The 14,710-nt window shown below is 59.4% G+C and overlaps 5 protein-coding genes across 5 annotated transcripts, besides 20 other annotated features; all 5 read right to left on the bottom strand.

Moving 5' to 3' along the window:
• The first annotated feature begins 83 nt into the window (after positions 1-83).
• Positions 84-136: a microsatellite.
• Positions 137-296: 160 nt separating this feature from the next.
• Positions 297-317: a microsatellite.
• A 157-nt stretch (positions 318-474) lies between these two features.
• Tco025E_05430 (putative long-chain-fatty-acid-CoA ligase) lies at positions 475-1,827 on the bottom strand (the record flags this gene model as incomplete). The annotated part of the gene is made up of 1 exon (XM_029372329.1): positions 475-1,827. One exon carries the CDS (start codon positions 1,825-1,827, stop codon positions 475-477), a length of 1,353 nt encoding a protein of 450 aa, XP_029227568.1.
• Positions 1,828-1,936: 109 nt separating this feature from the next.
• Positions 1,937-1,997: a microsatellite.
• A 62-nt stretch (positions 1,998-2,059) lies between these two features.
• On the bottom strand, positions 2,060-3,379 carry Tco025E_05431 (putative fatty acyl CoA syntetase 1; the record flags this gene model as incomplete). The annotated part of the gene is made up of 1 exon (XM_029372330.1): positions 2,060-3,379. One exon carries the CDS (start codon positions 3,377-3,379, stop codon positions 2,060-2,062), a length of 1,320 nt encoding a protein of 439 aa, XP_029227569.1.
• Positions 3,380-3,573: 194 nt separating this feature from the next.
• Positions 3,574-3,613: a microsatellite.
• Positions 3,614-3,949: 336 nt separating this feature from the next.
• Positions 3,950-3,967: a microsatellite.
• Positions 3,966-3,995: a sequence feature (A-rich).
• An 81-nt stretch (positions 3,996-4,076) lies between these two features.
• Positions 4,077-4,111: a microsatellite.
• Positions 4,112-4,412: 301 nt separating this feature from the next.
• Positions 4,413-4,458: a sequence feature (A-rich).
• A 289-nt stretch (positions 4,459-4,747) lies between these two features.
• Tco025E_05432 (putative fatty acyl CoA syntetase 1) lies at positions 4,748-6,853 on the bottom strand (the record flags this gene model as incomplete). Its single annotated transcript, XM_029372331.1, has 1 exon — positions 4,748-6,853. One exon carries the CDS (start codon positions 6,851-6,853, stop codon positions 4,748-4,750), a length of 2,106 nt encoding a protein of 701 aa, XP_029227570.1.
• A 550-nt stretch (positions 6,854-7,403) lies between these two features.
• Positions 7,404-7,458: a microsatellite.
• A 200-nt stretch (positions 7,459-7,658) lies between these two features.
• Positions 7,659-7,698: a sequence feature (G-rich).
• Positions 7,699-8,410: 712 nt separating this feature from the next.
• Tco025E_05433 (putative fatty acyl CoA syntetase 1) lies at positions 8,411-10,537 on the bottom strand (the record flags this gene model as incomplete). Its single annotated transcript, XM_029372332.1, has 1 exon — positions 8,411-10,537. One exon carries the CDS (start codon positions 10,535-10,537, stop codon positions 8,411-8,413), a length of 2,127 nt encoding a protein of 708 aa, XP_029227571.1.
• A 46-nt stretch (positions 10,538-10,583) lies between these two features.
• Positions 10,584-10,608: a microsatellite.
• A 198-nt stretch (positions 10,609-10,806) lies between these two features.
• Positions 10,807-10,916: a microsatellite.
• Positions 10,917-11,032: 116 nt separating this feature from the next.
• Positions 11,033-11,095: a microsatellite.
• Positions 11,096-11,193: 98 nt separating this feature from the next.
• Positions 11,194-11,213: a microsatellite.
• A 108-nt stretch (positions 11,214-11,321) lies between these two features.
• Positions 11,322-11,360: a microsatellite.
• Positions 11,361-11,472: 112 nt separating this feature from the next.
• Positions 11,473-11,508: a sequence feature (GA-rich).
• Positions 11,509-11,587: 79 nt separating this feature from the next.
• On the bottom strand, positions 11,588-13,687 carry Tco025E_05434 (putative fatty acyl CoA synthetase 2; the record flags this gene model as incomplete). The annotated part of the gene is made up of 1 exon (XM_029372333.1): positions 11,588-13,687. The coding sequence occupies one exon, from the start codon at positions 13,685-13,687 to the stop codon at positions 11,588-11,590; it is 2,100 nt and encodes a 699-aa protein (XP_029227572.1).
• Positions 13,688-14,067: 380 nt separating this feature from the next.
• Positions 14,068-14,101: a microsatellite.
• Positions 14,102-14,380: 279 nt separating this feature from the next.
• Positions 14,381-14,438: a microsatellite.
• A 168-nt stretch (positions 14,439-14,606) lies between these two features.
• Positions 14,607-14,634: a microsatellite.
• Positions 14,635-14,703: a microsatellite.
• Positions 14,704-14,710: the final 7 nt, after the last annotated feature.

Raw genomic sequence — 14,710 nt, forward strand, 5'->3', positions numbered from 1 at the left:
CAACTTTCGCCTCTGCCGGAAGGCACTGCCTCAGAGCCCCCACCCACCCACCCGCTCATGAGCGTCCTCTGGGCACACACTTGTATATATACATCTCTATATTTATATATTTATTTATATATAAATATATATAAATGTGTGTGCGTACTCATCTCCCACTTTCTCTGAGTGCCGCTACCACACACACATATGCACAGACACCGTTGCGGCATTCCCATCTCCTGCACGCCCTCTACTTCCTCCTGCTCCCTCTCTGCGTGCGTGGGCGGGACTGTCGTCCTATTGCCCACCCCGCGCACACGCACACACACACACACGCCTGCTTGTCTTCTGTGCGGCTTCGCCGCTTGCCCCCCGCAGCCACGCCACGCCACACCCCCATACGCCGCCCCTCCACACTGGCCCCCCATGGCGCGCGTAGCACCCCTCCTCCCGGTACAAAGACGTCCTCCGCCTCGCCCCCCGCCCCCGCCGCTAGTCATCCTCCTCAAAGAGCCCCCTGATGACGCCGGCGTAGCGCCGCTCCACCGCCCCTCGGCGGATGGCCCCGGTGGCCGTCAGCACGCCATTCTCGCAGCACCACTCGTCAAGCAGGACCCTCACCGTGCGCACGCACTCGTGCGAGCTTCGCCCCGCGTTGCGGGCGAGTGACGCCATCGACTCTGCCGCCGCGCGGTTGAACGCCGCCTCACGCAGAAAGTACGGCCACGGGTAGTGCGAAGCGTTGGACTCAGTACTCTGCTGCAGGAAACGACGCGCCCGCGCCTCGTCGGTCAGGACAATGGCGGCGATGTAGGAGCGGTGGGGGTGCACCAGCACGCAAACTCCGCGTGGAATGCAAAGCGGGTGCTGCGTGTAGACTCGCTCGAGGGCGTCCAGATCAATGCAGCTGCCGCGGGCATTCTTCGCAACGGGCTTGACGCATGCCACGACACGAAGGGAACCGTTGCACTGCAACTCCAAGACGTCCCCAGTGTGCAGCCAGCCATCGTCATCCAACGCGTGCGCCGTTTCGGTGGGGCGTGCGTAGTACCCTGACATCAGCGTCGGCCCCCGCAAGAGCGCCTCTCCGCTCGGGCAGGCGTTGCTGTGCCGCCACGGCCCCACGTCGCGAAGCTTCAGCTCCACGGCCCCTAACAAGCCCCCGACGCAGTCGCGTTGGGTGTCCCAGAAGTACTGCATCGTGCCACACCCACCGCTCTCTGTCAGTCCGTACGTCTGCAACACAGAAACGCCGCAGGCAACCTCCAGAAACTCTTGCGTGTCCGCAGACAAGGGAGCGGCGGCGGAGATGACGGCGCGGCAGCGACCACCAAGCAACTTACGTGGGGTGCTGAACACGGTATTATTCAGAAATGGCGTATCCAGGCAGCAGCGGATGGCGCGACGACGCTCCTCAAAGGCAACACGAAAAATCCTGGAAAGAAACCCGCTTGAGGGCAGGGTGCGACCCAAACACTGACGCAGCTTGTTGAGGACGCAAGGCACACCAACAAACACCAACGGCTTGAACTCCCACAGGTCGCCGTGTGGAAACACGGACGTCATTCCCTGCCGCTGATAGAGCGTGAACGGCGTGCCGTAGCAGATGAGGTAGCCGCGATGCAGAAAGACATTCTCGGCGACAAACTCCGTGATAAGGGCAAAGGACAAATAGCCGAGATAGCAGGGACGCTGGCGTTCCTCTTCCTCCTCACCGCCACGCGTCGTACCAGCTTCACGGTTCCGGTGGGCAGCCAGAGACGGACAGTCCGCGTCCAACTTTGTGATGTCGAGGCGCTCCTGATACGCCGCGACGGCGGCCTTGAGTGCCCCGTGCGAGAGCATGACCCCCTTTGGGTCGCCGGTCTTGTACACCACCACCGCCAACTCGGCCGGCCCGGTTGGGAAGTTCAACACCGCGCAGCCCCGCAACTCCGCCTCCGCCTCCGCCGCAGACGCCGTCGCCGACGCCGACGCTGACGCTGACGCCGACGCCGACGCCGACGCCGACGCCGTTGCCGTTGCCTCGTCCTCCGTGCAGCGGTCGGGGCCGGCAGTTGCCTCGCCTCCAGCAATATCACTCAAACTTCGGTTGCGCAACGCCCCGCCGCTGTCGCACCTCCTCGGCGAAACTGAGGTACCACGCGATGTGTGCTCGCCCCAGCGGCGCCCTCAAGCAGCGAGCCGTGCTGCTCGCGCTGCGGCTCCGCCTCGACGGCGGCGAAGGCGGGACGAATGGCCCCACGGCGTCCTCACCGCCGTTTGCGTGGCAACGCTCAGCCTCCGCCTTGTGCTTATCCTGCGACTTGCGACAGGCCGCACGAGCCGCGAGGCGCCGCTTCCACTCGGCCCTGCCCATCGTCAGCACCTCATCCCACGTCCGCACCACGGTGTCTTGCACCTCCAACGCCTTGCTCAGCTGCGCCGCCGCGCACGACGCCACTGCCGCCTCCACGTCCGGCTGCCCCCCGGCATCGACGACCACAAAAGTGGGAATGCGACTTGCGCCCCTAGCAGCAAAAATGGCATGCAGCCGCGGTAGCAGGCCCCACTTGCACACCACGACAGACAATTTCGCCTCCGCCGCAACCTGCGCCGCCAAGAGCTTGTCGTCGTCAAAGAGAACACAGACGAAGCGCTGCGACCAGGCGGCGTAGCAGGTGGCCAGCCACTCCCAGCGGGTGTCGTGGCAGATGCCAATCATTGCACCGTGCGCGAGCCCCAAGGCCCTCAACCCACACCCAAATGCCACAACGCGCTCCCAGAGTTGGGCGTAAGTTCGGTACTTTGTGCGCTCCATCGTAATGCTCACGCGGTGTAGCTCTCGGGAGGCTCCCTCCCCGCCATTGCGGTCGCCGTCGGCGTTACGCGTGACACGCACGGCTCCCACACGGCGCCAGGCAACCGCGCGTTCGGTGCGTCGCCGCATGCACACTGCACGCAGGTCTCTCACCAGCGGGGAGAAGGTGTCTCCATCCTCGCACTGATACCTGCGCCACATAGCCTCGTAACTAAGGCGCTGCGCGTGGGGCTCACGAAGCACGCAACTCTCCTGTATCGTGGCGAACGCATCCACTTCAGCGGCAGAATCAAGCTCGTCGTCGTCGTCGTCGTCGTCGTCATAGTCACTGTAACCGTCATAGTCGCCGCAATCGGCAACTGACCAGGGCCCCCTTAAGAAGCGCCCGTAACTGTCGCCACTGCCGGTGCAGCGCAGAGCATGCGTCTCTCCACCGGCGGCTTTGACTCCGCTCACCGCGATGCCGTCTGGGTGACGCGGCAAATCCTCACCGAGCGGCAGGACGAACGGCCCAGACCCACGTGTTTGCACGGCTGGCTCATTCGGAACGAGCGAGTACCGGTGCTTGAGTTTCAGCAGCGCCACCAGGACGTTCATGCGCAACTCACGGTGCTAGTCGCAAGCGTGAAGGGTTATCTACGTATTTGTGCAAAAAAAAGCCGGCGGCAGCAAACGTAGCAACGCCCGGCTGGAAGCGTCTCTCCGTAGGCGTGTGTGTCCCGCCGCCTCCTCGGCACCGCAGCTGGAGCTCAGGGCGTCGGCGGAAAGCCGAAGAGCCCCCCAGCGACGCGCACACACAAACACACACACACAACAAAAAAAAAAAGAAACCCACGACAGCGAGCGGGGCGGCAAGGGCGTTCGGCAGTGACGGGCTGCGCCGAGGGAGATGTCCTTCCAAACTCTTCCGCCGCCTGCACGCACGCGCTCGCGGTTTCCACGCCTCTACGGTATTGCAAAAGTATCAGATCTTGTACGGGTCCCGTTCCCTACACGGCCTCCGGTGCCAGCGGCCGCAGCGCGGAAGGAAAAAAAAAGAAGAGGCGGCAAGAAAGTCGGTGTGGGCGGTCGAAGCAAGACGCAGCGGCTGTGCAGCGTCCAGCCGCGGGCGTGGGGGAGGGCGGACGTCAAGGGCAGAAAGCTGGCGAGACTTGGAGAAATAAAAACGCAGCAGCAGCAGCAGCAAAACAAAAACAAAACAAAAGAAAAAAAAGGGCCGTAAGGGCGACAAGGGAGAAGGCAAGAAATGCAACGCAGCCAGGTCCAAAGGTGGGCCCTTCTACCCGACGCGCGAACACACACACACACACGCAGCCACGCTGCCACACAACTGACGGAGAGGGCCGGAAGAAAAACGCTACCCCGGTAAAAAAAAAAAACAACAACAACAAGGGCCGCAGAGGAGTTACTCCCTGTTGTTGTTTTTTTTTACACCTCCCAGCCCCACCCCGGAAGCGGCTGCCTTCACTTCGCCTCAGATATGCGGGGGTTGTCGCCGCGGGCGCCCACAGCAGCAACCACCGCCGGAATACCCCCCTCCCCCCCCACAGTTGAAGGATAAGTGGCACGCAATACCCACACACGCACACAGAGAGCCACGCACATGCAAATGCATGTCAGTGAAACGGAAAAAAAGAAAAAGAAAAAGAATCACACACACAAGAAAAAAGAGATAAGTTGAAGGCGCCGCTTATTTCATTCAGTGTTTTCTGCTTTGTTTTTTTCGTTTCCCATCGCCTTCCTTCATCCACCCCTCACAGAGGCAAGAGAAACCCCCACGTCATCTCTACACCACGCTCGCATACCCCACACCATGCGCGCACCCACTCGCTGCACCGCAACAAATGCTGCGCCCCCGCACTGCTCCGTGACTCCGTGCTTGACAGCACATTCGTATAGCATGGCAAAGCGCGCGCACACACACAAAAGAAATTGGATGAAGGCAAAGCAAAACAGCGAGCGCGCTCAAGGGTCGGCAAAAAGATTTTGAATGACGTCGGCGTACCGCTTGTCAATTTCGCGGCGCTTCAGCTTGGCAGCCGCGGTGAGGATCCCATTCTCAGTCGTCCACTCGTCGTCAAGAAAGCACACATGACGCACACACTCCATGGGCTTGCGCTTCGCTTCCCGCGCCGTTGCCTGCATGGACTCAGCGGTCCTGCGCTGAAACTCTGGGTCACGCAGGAGCTCAGGATAACTGCCCTCAATGCCCTGCTCCCGCGCGAATCTAATGACCTTTGCCTCGTCCGCCAACACCAACGCGCAAATGTAGGCACGGGCGGGATGGACAAGCACACAAACACCACCAGGCAAGCACAGTGCGTTGTGTGCGTACATCGACTCCAGCGCCTCCAGCGCGATGTACTCGCCCAGCACATTCTTCGCCAGCGCCTTCACACGGCCAATGATGCGCAAGCTACCGTCCGCCGTGATGCTGCCCACGTCCCCTGTGTGGAACCACCCCTCCTCGTCGATGGCCTCCCGTGTGAGTTGCTCCTGCTTGTAGTACCCCTTGAAGAGAAACGGGCCACGCAGCAGAATCTCCCCCCGCGGCTCCGGCGTGTCGGTGTGTCTGTACTCCTCCACGTCAAGCAGCCTCAGTTCCTCTGTTGGCTCCATCTGTCCCACCGACGCAAGAGCAGTGTCGCCACGGCGCTGAATACCTCCCACGCACACCGTCTCTGTGAGGCCCCATCCCTGAACCATCAACCCAAAGACGACGTTGACAAACTCCTGCGTGGCCTCACTGATGGGGGCACCGCCAGAAAGTATCATGCGCAAATTGCGACCCAAAACCTCCCGCGGTTTGCCAAACACTTTTTGGTTCCAGTACGGCGTGTCCTTCCCGTCCATTAGCGCCTGAAGACGCGTCTTATAGGCGTGATCAAAGACGCTGCGCTGCACTGTGCCCACGGGGGGCAGCTTCGCCTGAATGGCCTTCTTAAGCGTTTCAAAGATGCGTGGCACGCCAAGGATAAACGCAGGATTAAACTCCGCAAAGTCGCCTGTGGGGCGGGCAGTGGCCATCGTTAAGGTTCGCGGCGTCCCGAAGCAGATGAGCGCCCCGCGTGCAAGGAAGATGTTCATGACACTGAACTCCATAATGTGGGCAAGGGGGAGGTAGACGCAGTAAGTTTCACCCTCCTCGTAAGGGCCAACGTTATCCATCACCCGGTGCGTCAGCCCTCGCACCCCCGCCCCAAGCGAGCCGTGTGTGTGCATGACGCCCTTCGGGTCCCCCGTGGTGCCGCTTGTGTACATAATTAGCGCCACCAGGTCGTTGTCCGTCGGCATTCGCAGGGGAATACGCTCCGCGGCGCGGCGGCCCATCTCCACCACCTCCGTCCACGGAAGGACACGGCAGCTCTTTGCATCAAACGATGCAGGAAGGGTGCCGTTGTAAATAATCGGGGCCATCGTGATGGCGCCCTCACTCATCAACTTAACGAGGAAGACAGAGTTCTTTGCGTTACACACAATCGCATTGCAGGCCGTCTCCTTTATTGCGTACGCCAAGGCGTCCTCGCCCAGCGTGGCGTACACCGTGCAGGCCACCATGCCCTGCGACCAAATGCCGTAGATGGTCGCCAGCCACTCCCAGCGGGTCTCCTCATAAATGGCGACGTTGGCGTCCGGCGGAATCCCGAGCTCGACCAGGCCACGCCCAAACGAAACGATCATATCCCAGAGAGTTTCAAACGTCATGTACTGGGTCTCCTTCAGGTAGGTGACATCCATGGCCCGCTCCTTGCCCGTAATGTTGTCCATCACCATCTCCTGCTCCACGCGATCGACGGGGCGATAGGCAAGCGCACGTCGATTAGGGCCGCGGAGGCATATTGCCTCCAACCGCTGCGTGAGGTTTGGCCCGTAGTACGCCTCTTTTGAGAGTTGCTTGTGCTGCGCGTCATCGTATCCGGCAATGCGATAGATTGCTGACGCGTTGGGCTTTTCAGTGCCTGGGATGGGGACGTTCAGCGCGCCAAGCTGACGGTACTCCATCACCTCCTTGTGGGGGACGATGGAGTAGCGATTCCTCGCGTCCATCACCGAGAGAACGCAGCCCCCCATTTCGCTTAACTCCTGCTTGCCTCTCGGCCCGACTTATGCTTCTCTCTCTCTTTCCCGGCTTGGCCCGATTTCCCCCCGCCCCCCGCCTCGCTGCTTTGCCTCCCCAGCAGCCGCACGTACGCCTGCTGACGGCGGTGGTGGTGGCGGTGCGGTTTTTCTTCTCTTTTCCTGCCGCCCGGCGCAGATATTTCTTGCAGTGGTGCCGCCGCCACGTGGACGCCAGCACCTCCCGAAGCCCCGTCAGCGCCTGTGAATAGCCGCGCGCGTCGCCCCGTTCCCCTCGGTGAGCCGTGTGCGTGGAGGAAGTTATGTCAAGCGACGCGCCTCCGCGGTGGATGCGGTTGTTGTTGTTTTTTTTTTCTACTGAAAGAAGCACACGAGGGGCACAAAAAAAAAAGAGCAGCATGCCGGCACAGGGGCCCGGCAGAGGTAGAAACCCACCACGACGGGGCAAGGCGCCCGCCAGGATGCAGATGCCAGAAAACACTGCGATAACAACAACAAAAAACGAACAAAGCGCACTTGACGCTGTAGTGAAATGCCGATGGTGCCCTCCTCACCTCGCCCCGCGCTGCCCACGCCCCATTCTCCACCCCGCCCGGCCCTACGGAGCCCACATGCATTCACGCACACATACCACAGGCGAGTGAGCGGGTTGGGCGCGCAGCAGTACCCCGCCAGCAACGCCCCCACCTCTCGCTCCCCCGTCCCATTCCCTCCGTCTGCGCCCCCGTCTCCCTGGCCAGCGTGAGGCACGACGAGGGGCGCGCCAAAGAAGGGCAGCAGCGCTTAAAAGCAAAAAAAAAAGAGAACGGTAGGGAAGGAAGGGAAGGGGAGGGGAGAGACGCAGCCGACGACTGAAGTGGAAGAAAGCGAAAAATGAAAACATGCCCCCGCAGTGCTACCAGCGCCTCGCCTCCACCATCGCGAAGCTTCGGCGACGAGCACGCAGAAAAAAAAGGGGGAAGTGGAGGGAGCCACCGCCTGCGAGGGCGGCAAAATAAAAACAAAAAAAGCAGAAACGCAGAGAGAGGGGGGAGGGGGCGAGAAAAAAATGAAGTGTGTTGCGAGTGCGCAGCAAGCACCGACGCAGTGGCTTGCCCGCGGCCAGCACGAGGACTGTCGCACCGGGGGACCCAGGCCGTGGGCGTGCAGACGCAACGCTGCAGCGGAGTAGAGGGGGAGGGGAGAGGGAAAGAAGTACAGAAAGCATAGAAAACAAACAAAAATAAACACACGACAGCGAAAAAAAAAAGAACACAAAAAGCAAAAATAAAGCGATGCAGCGGGCAACGTGTTTGCGACGAAAGCGTGGAGCAACACACCGCAACGAAGCGGCGTGTTGAGAGGAGGGTTCATCAAATGTCACCGGCCATGCGCAATGCGCCGCTCTGGCCTCACTCCCGCACACGCTGTGACGGCACGTCATCCGTGCTTCCTGCCAAACCCGTTTAGTTAACTGTCAGCCAGCCGTCAATTGGCTCTTTTTTTTTTTTTCAATTCCGATCACTTCACCATTTACAGATTTAATTTGTTTTTTTTTTTTGCCTGTGGCCGCTAAGACTCCTCCACAAACAACAACTGAATGACGTCGGCGTACCGCTTGTCAATTTCGCGGCGCTTCAGCTTTCCGGCCGCGGTGAGGATCCCATTCTCAGGCGTCCACTCGTCACCAACGACACAGACGTGACGCACACACTCAAACTTCTGCCGATTCACTTTACGCGCCGTTGCCTGCATGGACTCAGTGGCCCTGCGCTGAAACTCCGGGTCACGCAGGAGCTCAGGATAACTGCCCTCAATGCCCTGCTCCCGCGCGAAGCTGACGGCCTTTGCCTCGTCCGTCAGCACCAACGCGCAAATGTAGGCACGGGCGGGATGGACAAGCACACAAACACCATTAGGCATGCACAGTGCGTTGTGTGCGTACATCGACTCCAGCGCCTCCAGCGCGATGTACTCGCCCAGCACATTCTTCGCCAGCGCCTTCACACGGCCAATGATGCGAAGGCGACCGTTCGCCGTGATGCTGCCCACGTCCCCTGTGTGGAACCACCCCTCCTCGTCGATGGCCTCCCGCGTGAGTTGCTCCTGCCTGTAGTACCCCTTGAAGAGAAACGGGCCACGCAGCAGAATCTCCCCCCGCGGCTCCGGCGTGTCGGTGTGTCTGTACTCCTCCACGTCAAGAAGACGCATCTCGCAAGCGCGCTCCTGTTGCCCCGCCACAACGGTTTCAATGTCGCCGCAGAGCTGCTTTGTCCCCACGCACACCGTCTCTGTGAGGCCCCATCCCTGAACCATCAACCCAAAGACGACGTTGACAAACGTTTGCGTGGGGGCGCTGACGGGGCCGCCAGCTGACAGCATGGTGCGCATCTTCCCTCCAAGCATCGGGCGAAAGGGGCCGAACACCACCTCATTCCAGTACGGCGTCTCCATTCCGGCCTTCAGCGCATGTAGACGGCTCTGAAAGGCGTGATCGAAGGTGTGGCGCTCCAGCGAGCCACGCGGCGCCAGCTTTCCCTCGACGGTTTTCTTGATTGTGTCAAAGATGCGTGGCACACCGATGCTGAAGACGGGTTTGTACTCGACGTAGTCTCCATGCGGGCGGGCGTATGTGTCGAGCAGAGTGCGGGGAGTGCCAAAGCCAACCAACGATCCCCGCGCCAGGAAGATGTTGACGATGCCAAACTCAAAGATGTGGGCAAGTGGGAGGTAGGCGCAGTACGCCTCCCCCGTCTGAAACGGGCCAATGAGGTCTTGCACACGGTCGGCACAGGCCAACACGCCGGCGACGAGGGAGCCGTGTGTGTGGATCGCCCCTTTTGGGTCCCCCGTGGTGCCGCTTGTGTACATGACGAAGGCCAGTTTCTCGTTGTCCGTCGGTATTCGCAGGGGCTCCTCTGAAATGCGGCCGTTGTCCACGACATGGTACCAGGAGATCACGCGGCAAGTGCCGGTATCAGTATCTGGCGGCAACTGCCCCAGATAAATAATGGCAATCGGCTGTATCACATGCTCGCGCATCATACGCAGCAGACTCGGCACAGACGCCGCGTTGCATATAACGGCGGCACTTGCCGTCTCTCTAAACACGTACGCCAAGGCGTCCTCGCCCAGCGTGGCGTACGCCGTGCAGGCCACCATGCCCTGCGACCAAATGCCGTAGATGGTCGCCAGCCACTCCCAGCGGGTCTCCTCATAAATGGCGACGTTGGCGTTGGGCGGAATCCCGAGCTCGATCAGGCCACGCCCAAACGCCACGATGTATCCCCAAAGTGTGTCAAAGTCAATGTACTGAGTCTCGGAAAAGTAGCTGATGGCATACGTCCGTTCCAGGCCATGTGGGCCCTTCAAAACCTCCTTTGAGACGCGCTGCAAGGGGCGATAGCCAAAGGCGTTACGACTCCCACCCTTCTCACAGATGTTCTTGAATCTCTGAGGCATGTTTGCACCGTAGTACCACTCACGGCAGAGCTCTTCGTGTTCCTCGTCATTTGTGCCAACGCGGCGGTAAACAGCTGACATGTTTCCAGTTTCTGTTCCCGGAAGCGGCTCGTTTTGGGCCCCGTACTTCCAGATCCGCTGGATGTCCTCGTGGGGCACCATGCGGCGGTTGTTCTCCTGATCCATGAGGGAGAACAAGGAGGTCTCCAAGAGCTTCATTGCCGCCACCGTGTTCATATTCCCTCGACGCCGGCACGGGTGGGGGGGGGGGGTTGCCTATCACTTTTGTTTTGTTTTGTTTTTTTTTTGGCTGCTTCGCTCGAAATCTTCGCTTCCTTGCTTCGAGGCAAACGACGGCGGGGAGGTGAGAGCAGATAACAGCGGCTGCAGGCACCCGCCTCCCGCAGTTCCGCGCCACAACACGCCGACCCGCACGCATCTTTGGCACAGTCACTCTCTGCTCGCCGCATTCTCCGAGCCCGTCTTTTTCCCCCCTTCCCCGTACCTTTTTTTTATTTTCTACTTTTTACCTTTTCTTTTTTTTTAGTTTCAAGCATTAGTTCTTTTTGTATTATCTTTTGGGGTTTGTGTTTGTGTTTGTTTTTGTTTTTCTTTTCTCCTCCTCCTCCTCGCCTGCGTCCACCTGCTTCCGGCAGCTGCTGCCGCCGCCGGCCCCTCTCCTCTTTGCGCTCTTCTTCGCCCACCCACCCGGCCTCCCCCGCCTCCCCCCTCCACACACGCAGACACACACGCACGCACGTGCACTCACGGAGGGCGCAGCAGCAAGGAAGCACGGCAAGAAAGTTGTGAGTGAAGCCCAGCCCCACAAGCCCCGCGCTAAGCCACAAAATCAAAAACAAAAGGCAGGGGCAGGGGGACAACAAGAACAACAGTATTTATATATATATATATAATTCTACACATACACGTACACATGCACAGAGATGTAGATGTCCTGGGGGACGCAGTGCGCGCGTGCATGTGTACGAGCGTGGGCGGGGCGTGCTTGTGCTAAACCCGCGAGAAAAAAAAAGTAAAAGAAAGAAAGAAAGAAAGAGAGGAGACCGCCCACCCACAAACGGATCCCCACCGCAACCAACACAGCAGTAAATTCAAAGTGGAAAATGCATTTGCCGTTGTATAAGTAAATACATACACTTGCATGCTGCTTAAGAAAGAGATAAAGAGAGAGAGAGAGCAGAGCGAGACGCCAAAGTGGGGCCGCGTGATGCTAACCAGCGGCAATCCCCTGCTTCAGCCGCCGCAGCGGCAGCGGCAGCGGCGTCATCATCGTTCATTGCAAAAAAGCTGCGCAATGACGTCCGCGTAGCGCTTCTCAATGTTGGCCCGACGCAGCTTCGACGTAGGCGTCACAAGAGTGTTTTCAGGCGTCCACTCATCGGCCAGCACACGAACATATCGCACGGTTTCGAACGGCATGCGCCCCGCCTCCTTCGCAGTGGCAGCCAGCGACTGGGCCACCTTGGCATGAAATCCCTCGTTCTTCAGCAGCTCCTCCAGCGAACCCCGCAAACCATTCTTTTTTGCAAAGGCCTCCGCCTTTGCCTCGTCCGCCAACACCAACGCGCAAATGTAGGCACGGGCGGGATGGACAAGCACACAAACACCACCAGGAGTACAGAAACTGTTTTGGGTGTACAGCGCCTCCAGCGCCTCCAGCGCGATGTACTCGCCCAGCACATTCTTCGCCAGCGCCTTCACACGGCCAATGATGCGCAAGCTACCGTCCGCCGTGATGCTGCCCACGTCCCCTGTGTGGAACCACCCCTCCTCGTCGATGGCCTCCCGCGTGAGTTGCTCCTGCCTGTAGTACCCCTTGAAGAGAAACGGGCCACGCAGCAGAATCTCCCCCCGCGGCTCCGGCGTGTCGGTGTGTCTGTACTCCTCCACGTCAAGCAGCTTCATTTCTGCAGTCACAAGCAGCTGCCCAACGTCGTCCGTCGCAATGTAATCCAGACGCTGCGTCGCGCCGCAGCACACCGTCTCTGTGAGGCCCCATCCCTGAATCAGTATCGGACCGCCCAAGCAGACATCAAGAAATTCCTGTGCCTCAGCGCCAAGTGGGCCGCCGCCGCACAGCATTGAGAATACCTTTCCCCCCAGCAACTTGGGTGCATCTTTGAATACCGCCTTGTTCCAGTACGGCGTGTTGAATTCCTTCTTGAGTGCGTCCAGGCGTGAGGCGAACGCCCTGTCAAATATCCTTCGCTTGAAGCTATTCGGTGGCGGAATCTTCTTCTCCACAGCCTTCTTGATGGAATCAAAGATGCGCGGCACACCAATGATAATGCTGGGGGAAAACTCCTTGAAGTCCCCGTGCGGAATGGCAAATTCGTCGGTGAGGGTGCGGGTGTTGCTGAACCCCACCAAACTGCCCCGCTGCAGGAAGATGTTTACAATACCGAACTCGAGAATGTGTGCAAGCGGCAGAAAGGCGCAGTAAGTCTCGTCCTCCGATGTCGAGTGGTAAATGTCGCTCAGTCGCTCAGCGAGGGCGCTGATGCCCGCAGTTATAGAGCCGTGGGTGTGCACGACGCCCTTCGGGTCGCCAGAGGTGCCGCTTGTATACATAACTAGCGCCTCAATATCGTTGTCGGTCGGAACTTCGGCGGGACGCCGGGAAGCCGCCCCCTTTTCCACGACCTCCGTCCACGCAACGACGCGGTAGCCGCCCGTGTCCACGTCCACGGGGAGGCCGTCGAGGCACACAATGATGGGGTGGAGGTCCTGCGCCCGAAGCAGCGGGACGATGGACTTTAGTGTCCGGCTGCTGCAGATGATGGCGACCGAGTTCGTCTCGCAGAGGGCGTAGGTCAAGGCGTCCTCGCCAAGTTTGGCGTAGACCGTCGCGGCGACCAGGTTGTGCGTCCAGATGCCATAGATTGACACAAGCCACTCCCATCGCGTTTCCTCGTAGATCGTGACAAGGCTCCGCGGCGACAACCCAAGCTCGCACAACCCCGCGCCGAAGGCGACGATGTACTCCCACAGCTTCGCGTACGACACCTCCTGGCGCTCGCGGTAGTGGTAGTATTCGAACATGCACTCCTTCCCCTCTGCATTGCGCGTGGGGCGACGCTCTACCTTCTCCAGCGGGCGGTAGGCGACGGCGGAGCGAGTGCCTAATTTTTCGCACTGCTCCTCAAGCTTCTGCACGCAATTTTTCTGTGTGTAGTATTCCTCCGCCAGCCGCTTGTGCGTCTCCGCGCCACCGGTGCGGCTGTGACGGTAAACGGCAGACGTTGTCGCCGTCTCGGTTCCAGGCACGGTCACGGTCTGCGGCGCCCTGTTTCCGGTGAGAAACGGGTGCGGACCCCGGGACAGCTTGTCCCGCCCGTCCATCAACGCTGAGAGTAACCCCCCCATGGCCGGTCGCGGGGCAAAGGCGGCGTATGGGCAGGCAACTCGGAAAAAGTAAAAGTAAAGGAATTAAAACAGAACCGGAGTCAACGCCCTCGCGTCACTGCTCCTACTCTAACCGTGCCGGGGTAGTTTGTGTGTGGCTGCTCGCTTCCGCCAGTGCGTTGCGGGCGCATGTGCAAGCCACAACAAATGAAGAAAATTCAGGGGAGAAAAAGAAGGAAAAAATGAAAGAGCAAGAAGAACACGCGCTCAAACAAATATGTTACGCGAACACACACACACACATGCGTTGCCGCGCGTGTGGAGGGCACAATGTTGCAGCTCCCGTTACTGGCGGTTTTGTGTCTCTCCTCCCTGAGATAATTATGCTGTCAGAAAGTGTGTTTTTTGCTTTGTTTTGTTTTGTTTTGTTTTTTTCTGCTTGGCCAATGACTTCGCATGCAAGCAGGGACGGATGGGTGGGTGTGACTCCTGCCGCTTCCCCTCGCCCCTACGCACACAGACACCTCACCCACCTTCCCGTCAGCGGTGAAAGCAGACGGTGGGCGAAGCCCGCGCCGCACAGACGCAGGGACGAACGAAGTAACAAAAAAGAAAGCGCACCCGGGGTTGGAATGAAGGAAACAAAAGGCAATTAAAAACAGATCGGCCTCAGGAACGCGTAGTTACAAAAGCAGACAGAGCCCATACACATTATATGTAGGTATGTATCTTTACGCATGTATGTATATGTATGTATATGCATGTGTGTGTGAGGAGGAGGGGGGGGGATGGGTGTTTGCAACGTGCCGTCCTCTACGCCGCGTTTCCCTGGCCTCTTGCCGCCTCGTTTGCACGCCCATTAAACTGCAAATCGCTGGCCGCATTAAGCCGCCCCACAGCAAAGGAAGAAGCCCCCCGCCAACGCCACTACTGAGACGCGCACACAGTGACACACACACACACACACAGAGAGAGAGAGAGAGAGGAGGAGGGAGGGAGGAGGGAGGGAGGGAGGGAGGAAGGGAAGGAGGGGAGGGGAAGAAA

This window comes from Trypanosoma conorhini (genome assembly GCF_003719485.1).
Source record: "Trypanosoma conorhini strain 025E chromosome Unknown Tco_14.4_contig_00317, whole genome shotgun sequence".
Classification (NCBI taxonomy): domain Eukaryota; phylum Euglenozoa; class Kinetoplastea; order Trypanosomatida; family Trypanosomatidae; genus Trypanosoma; species Trypanosoma conorhini.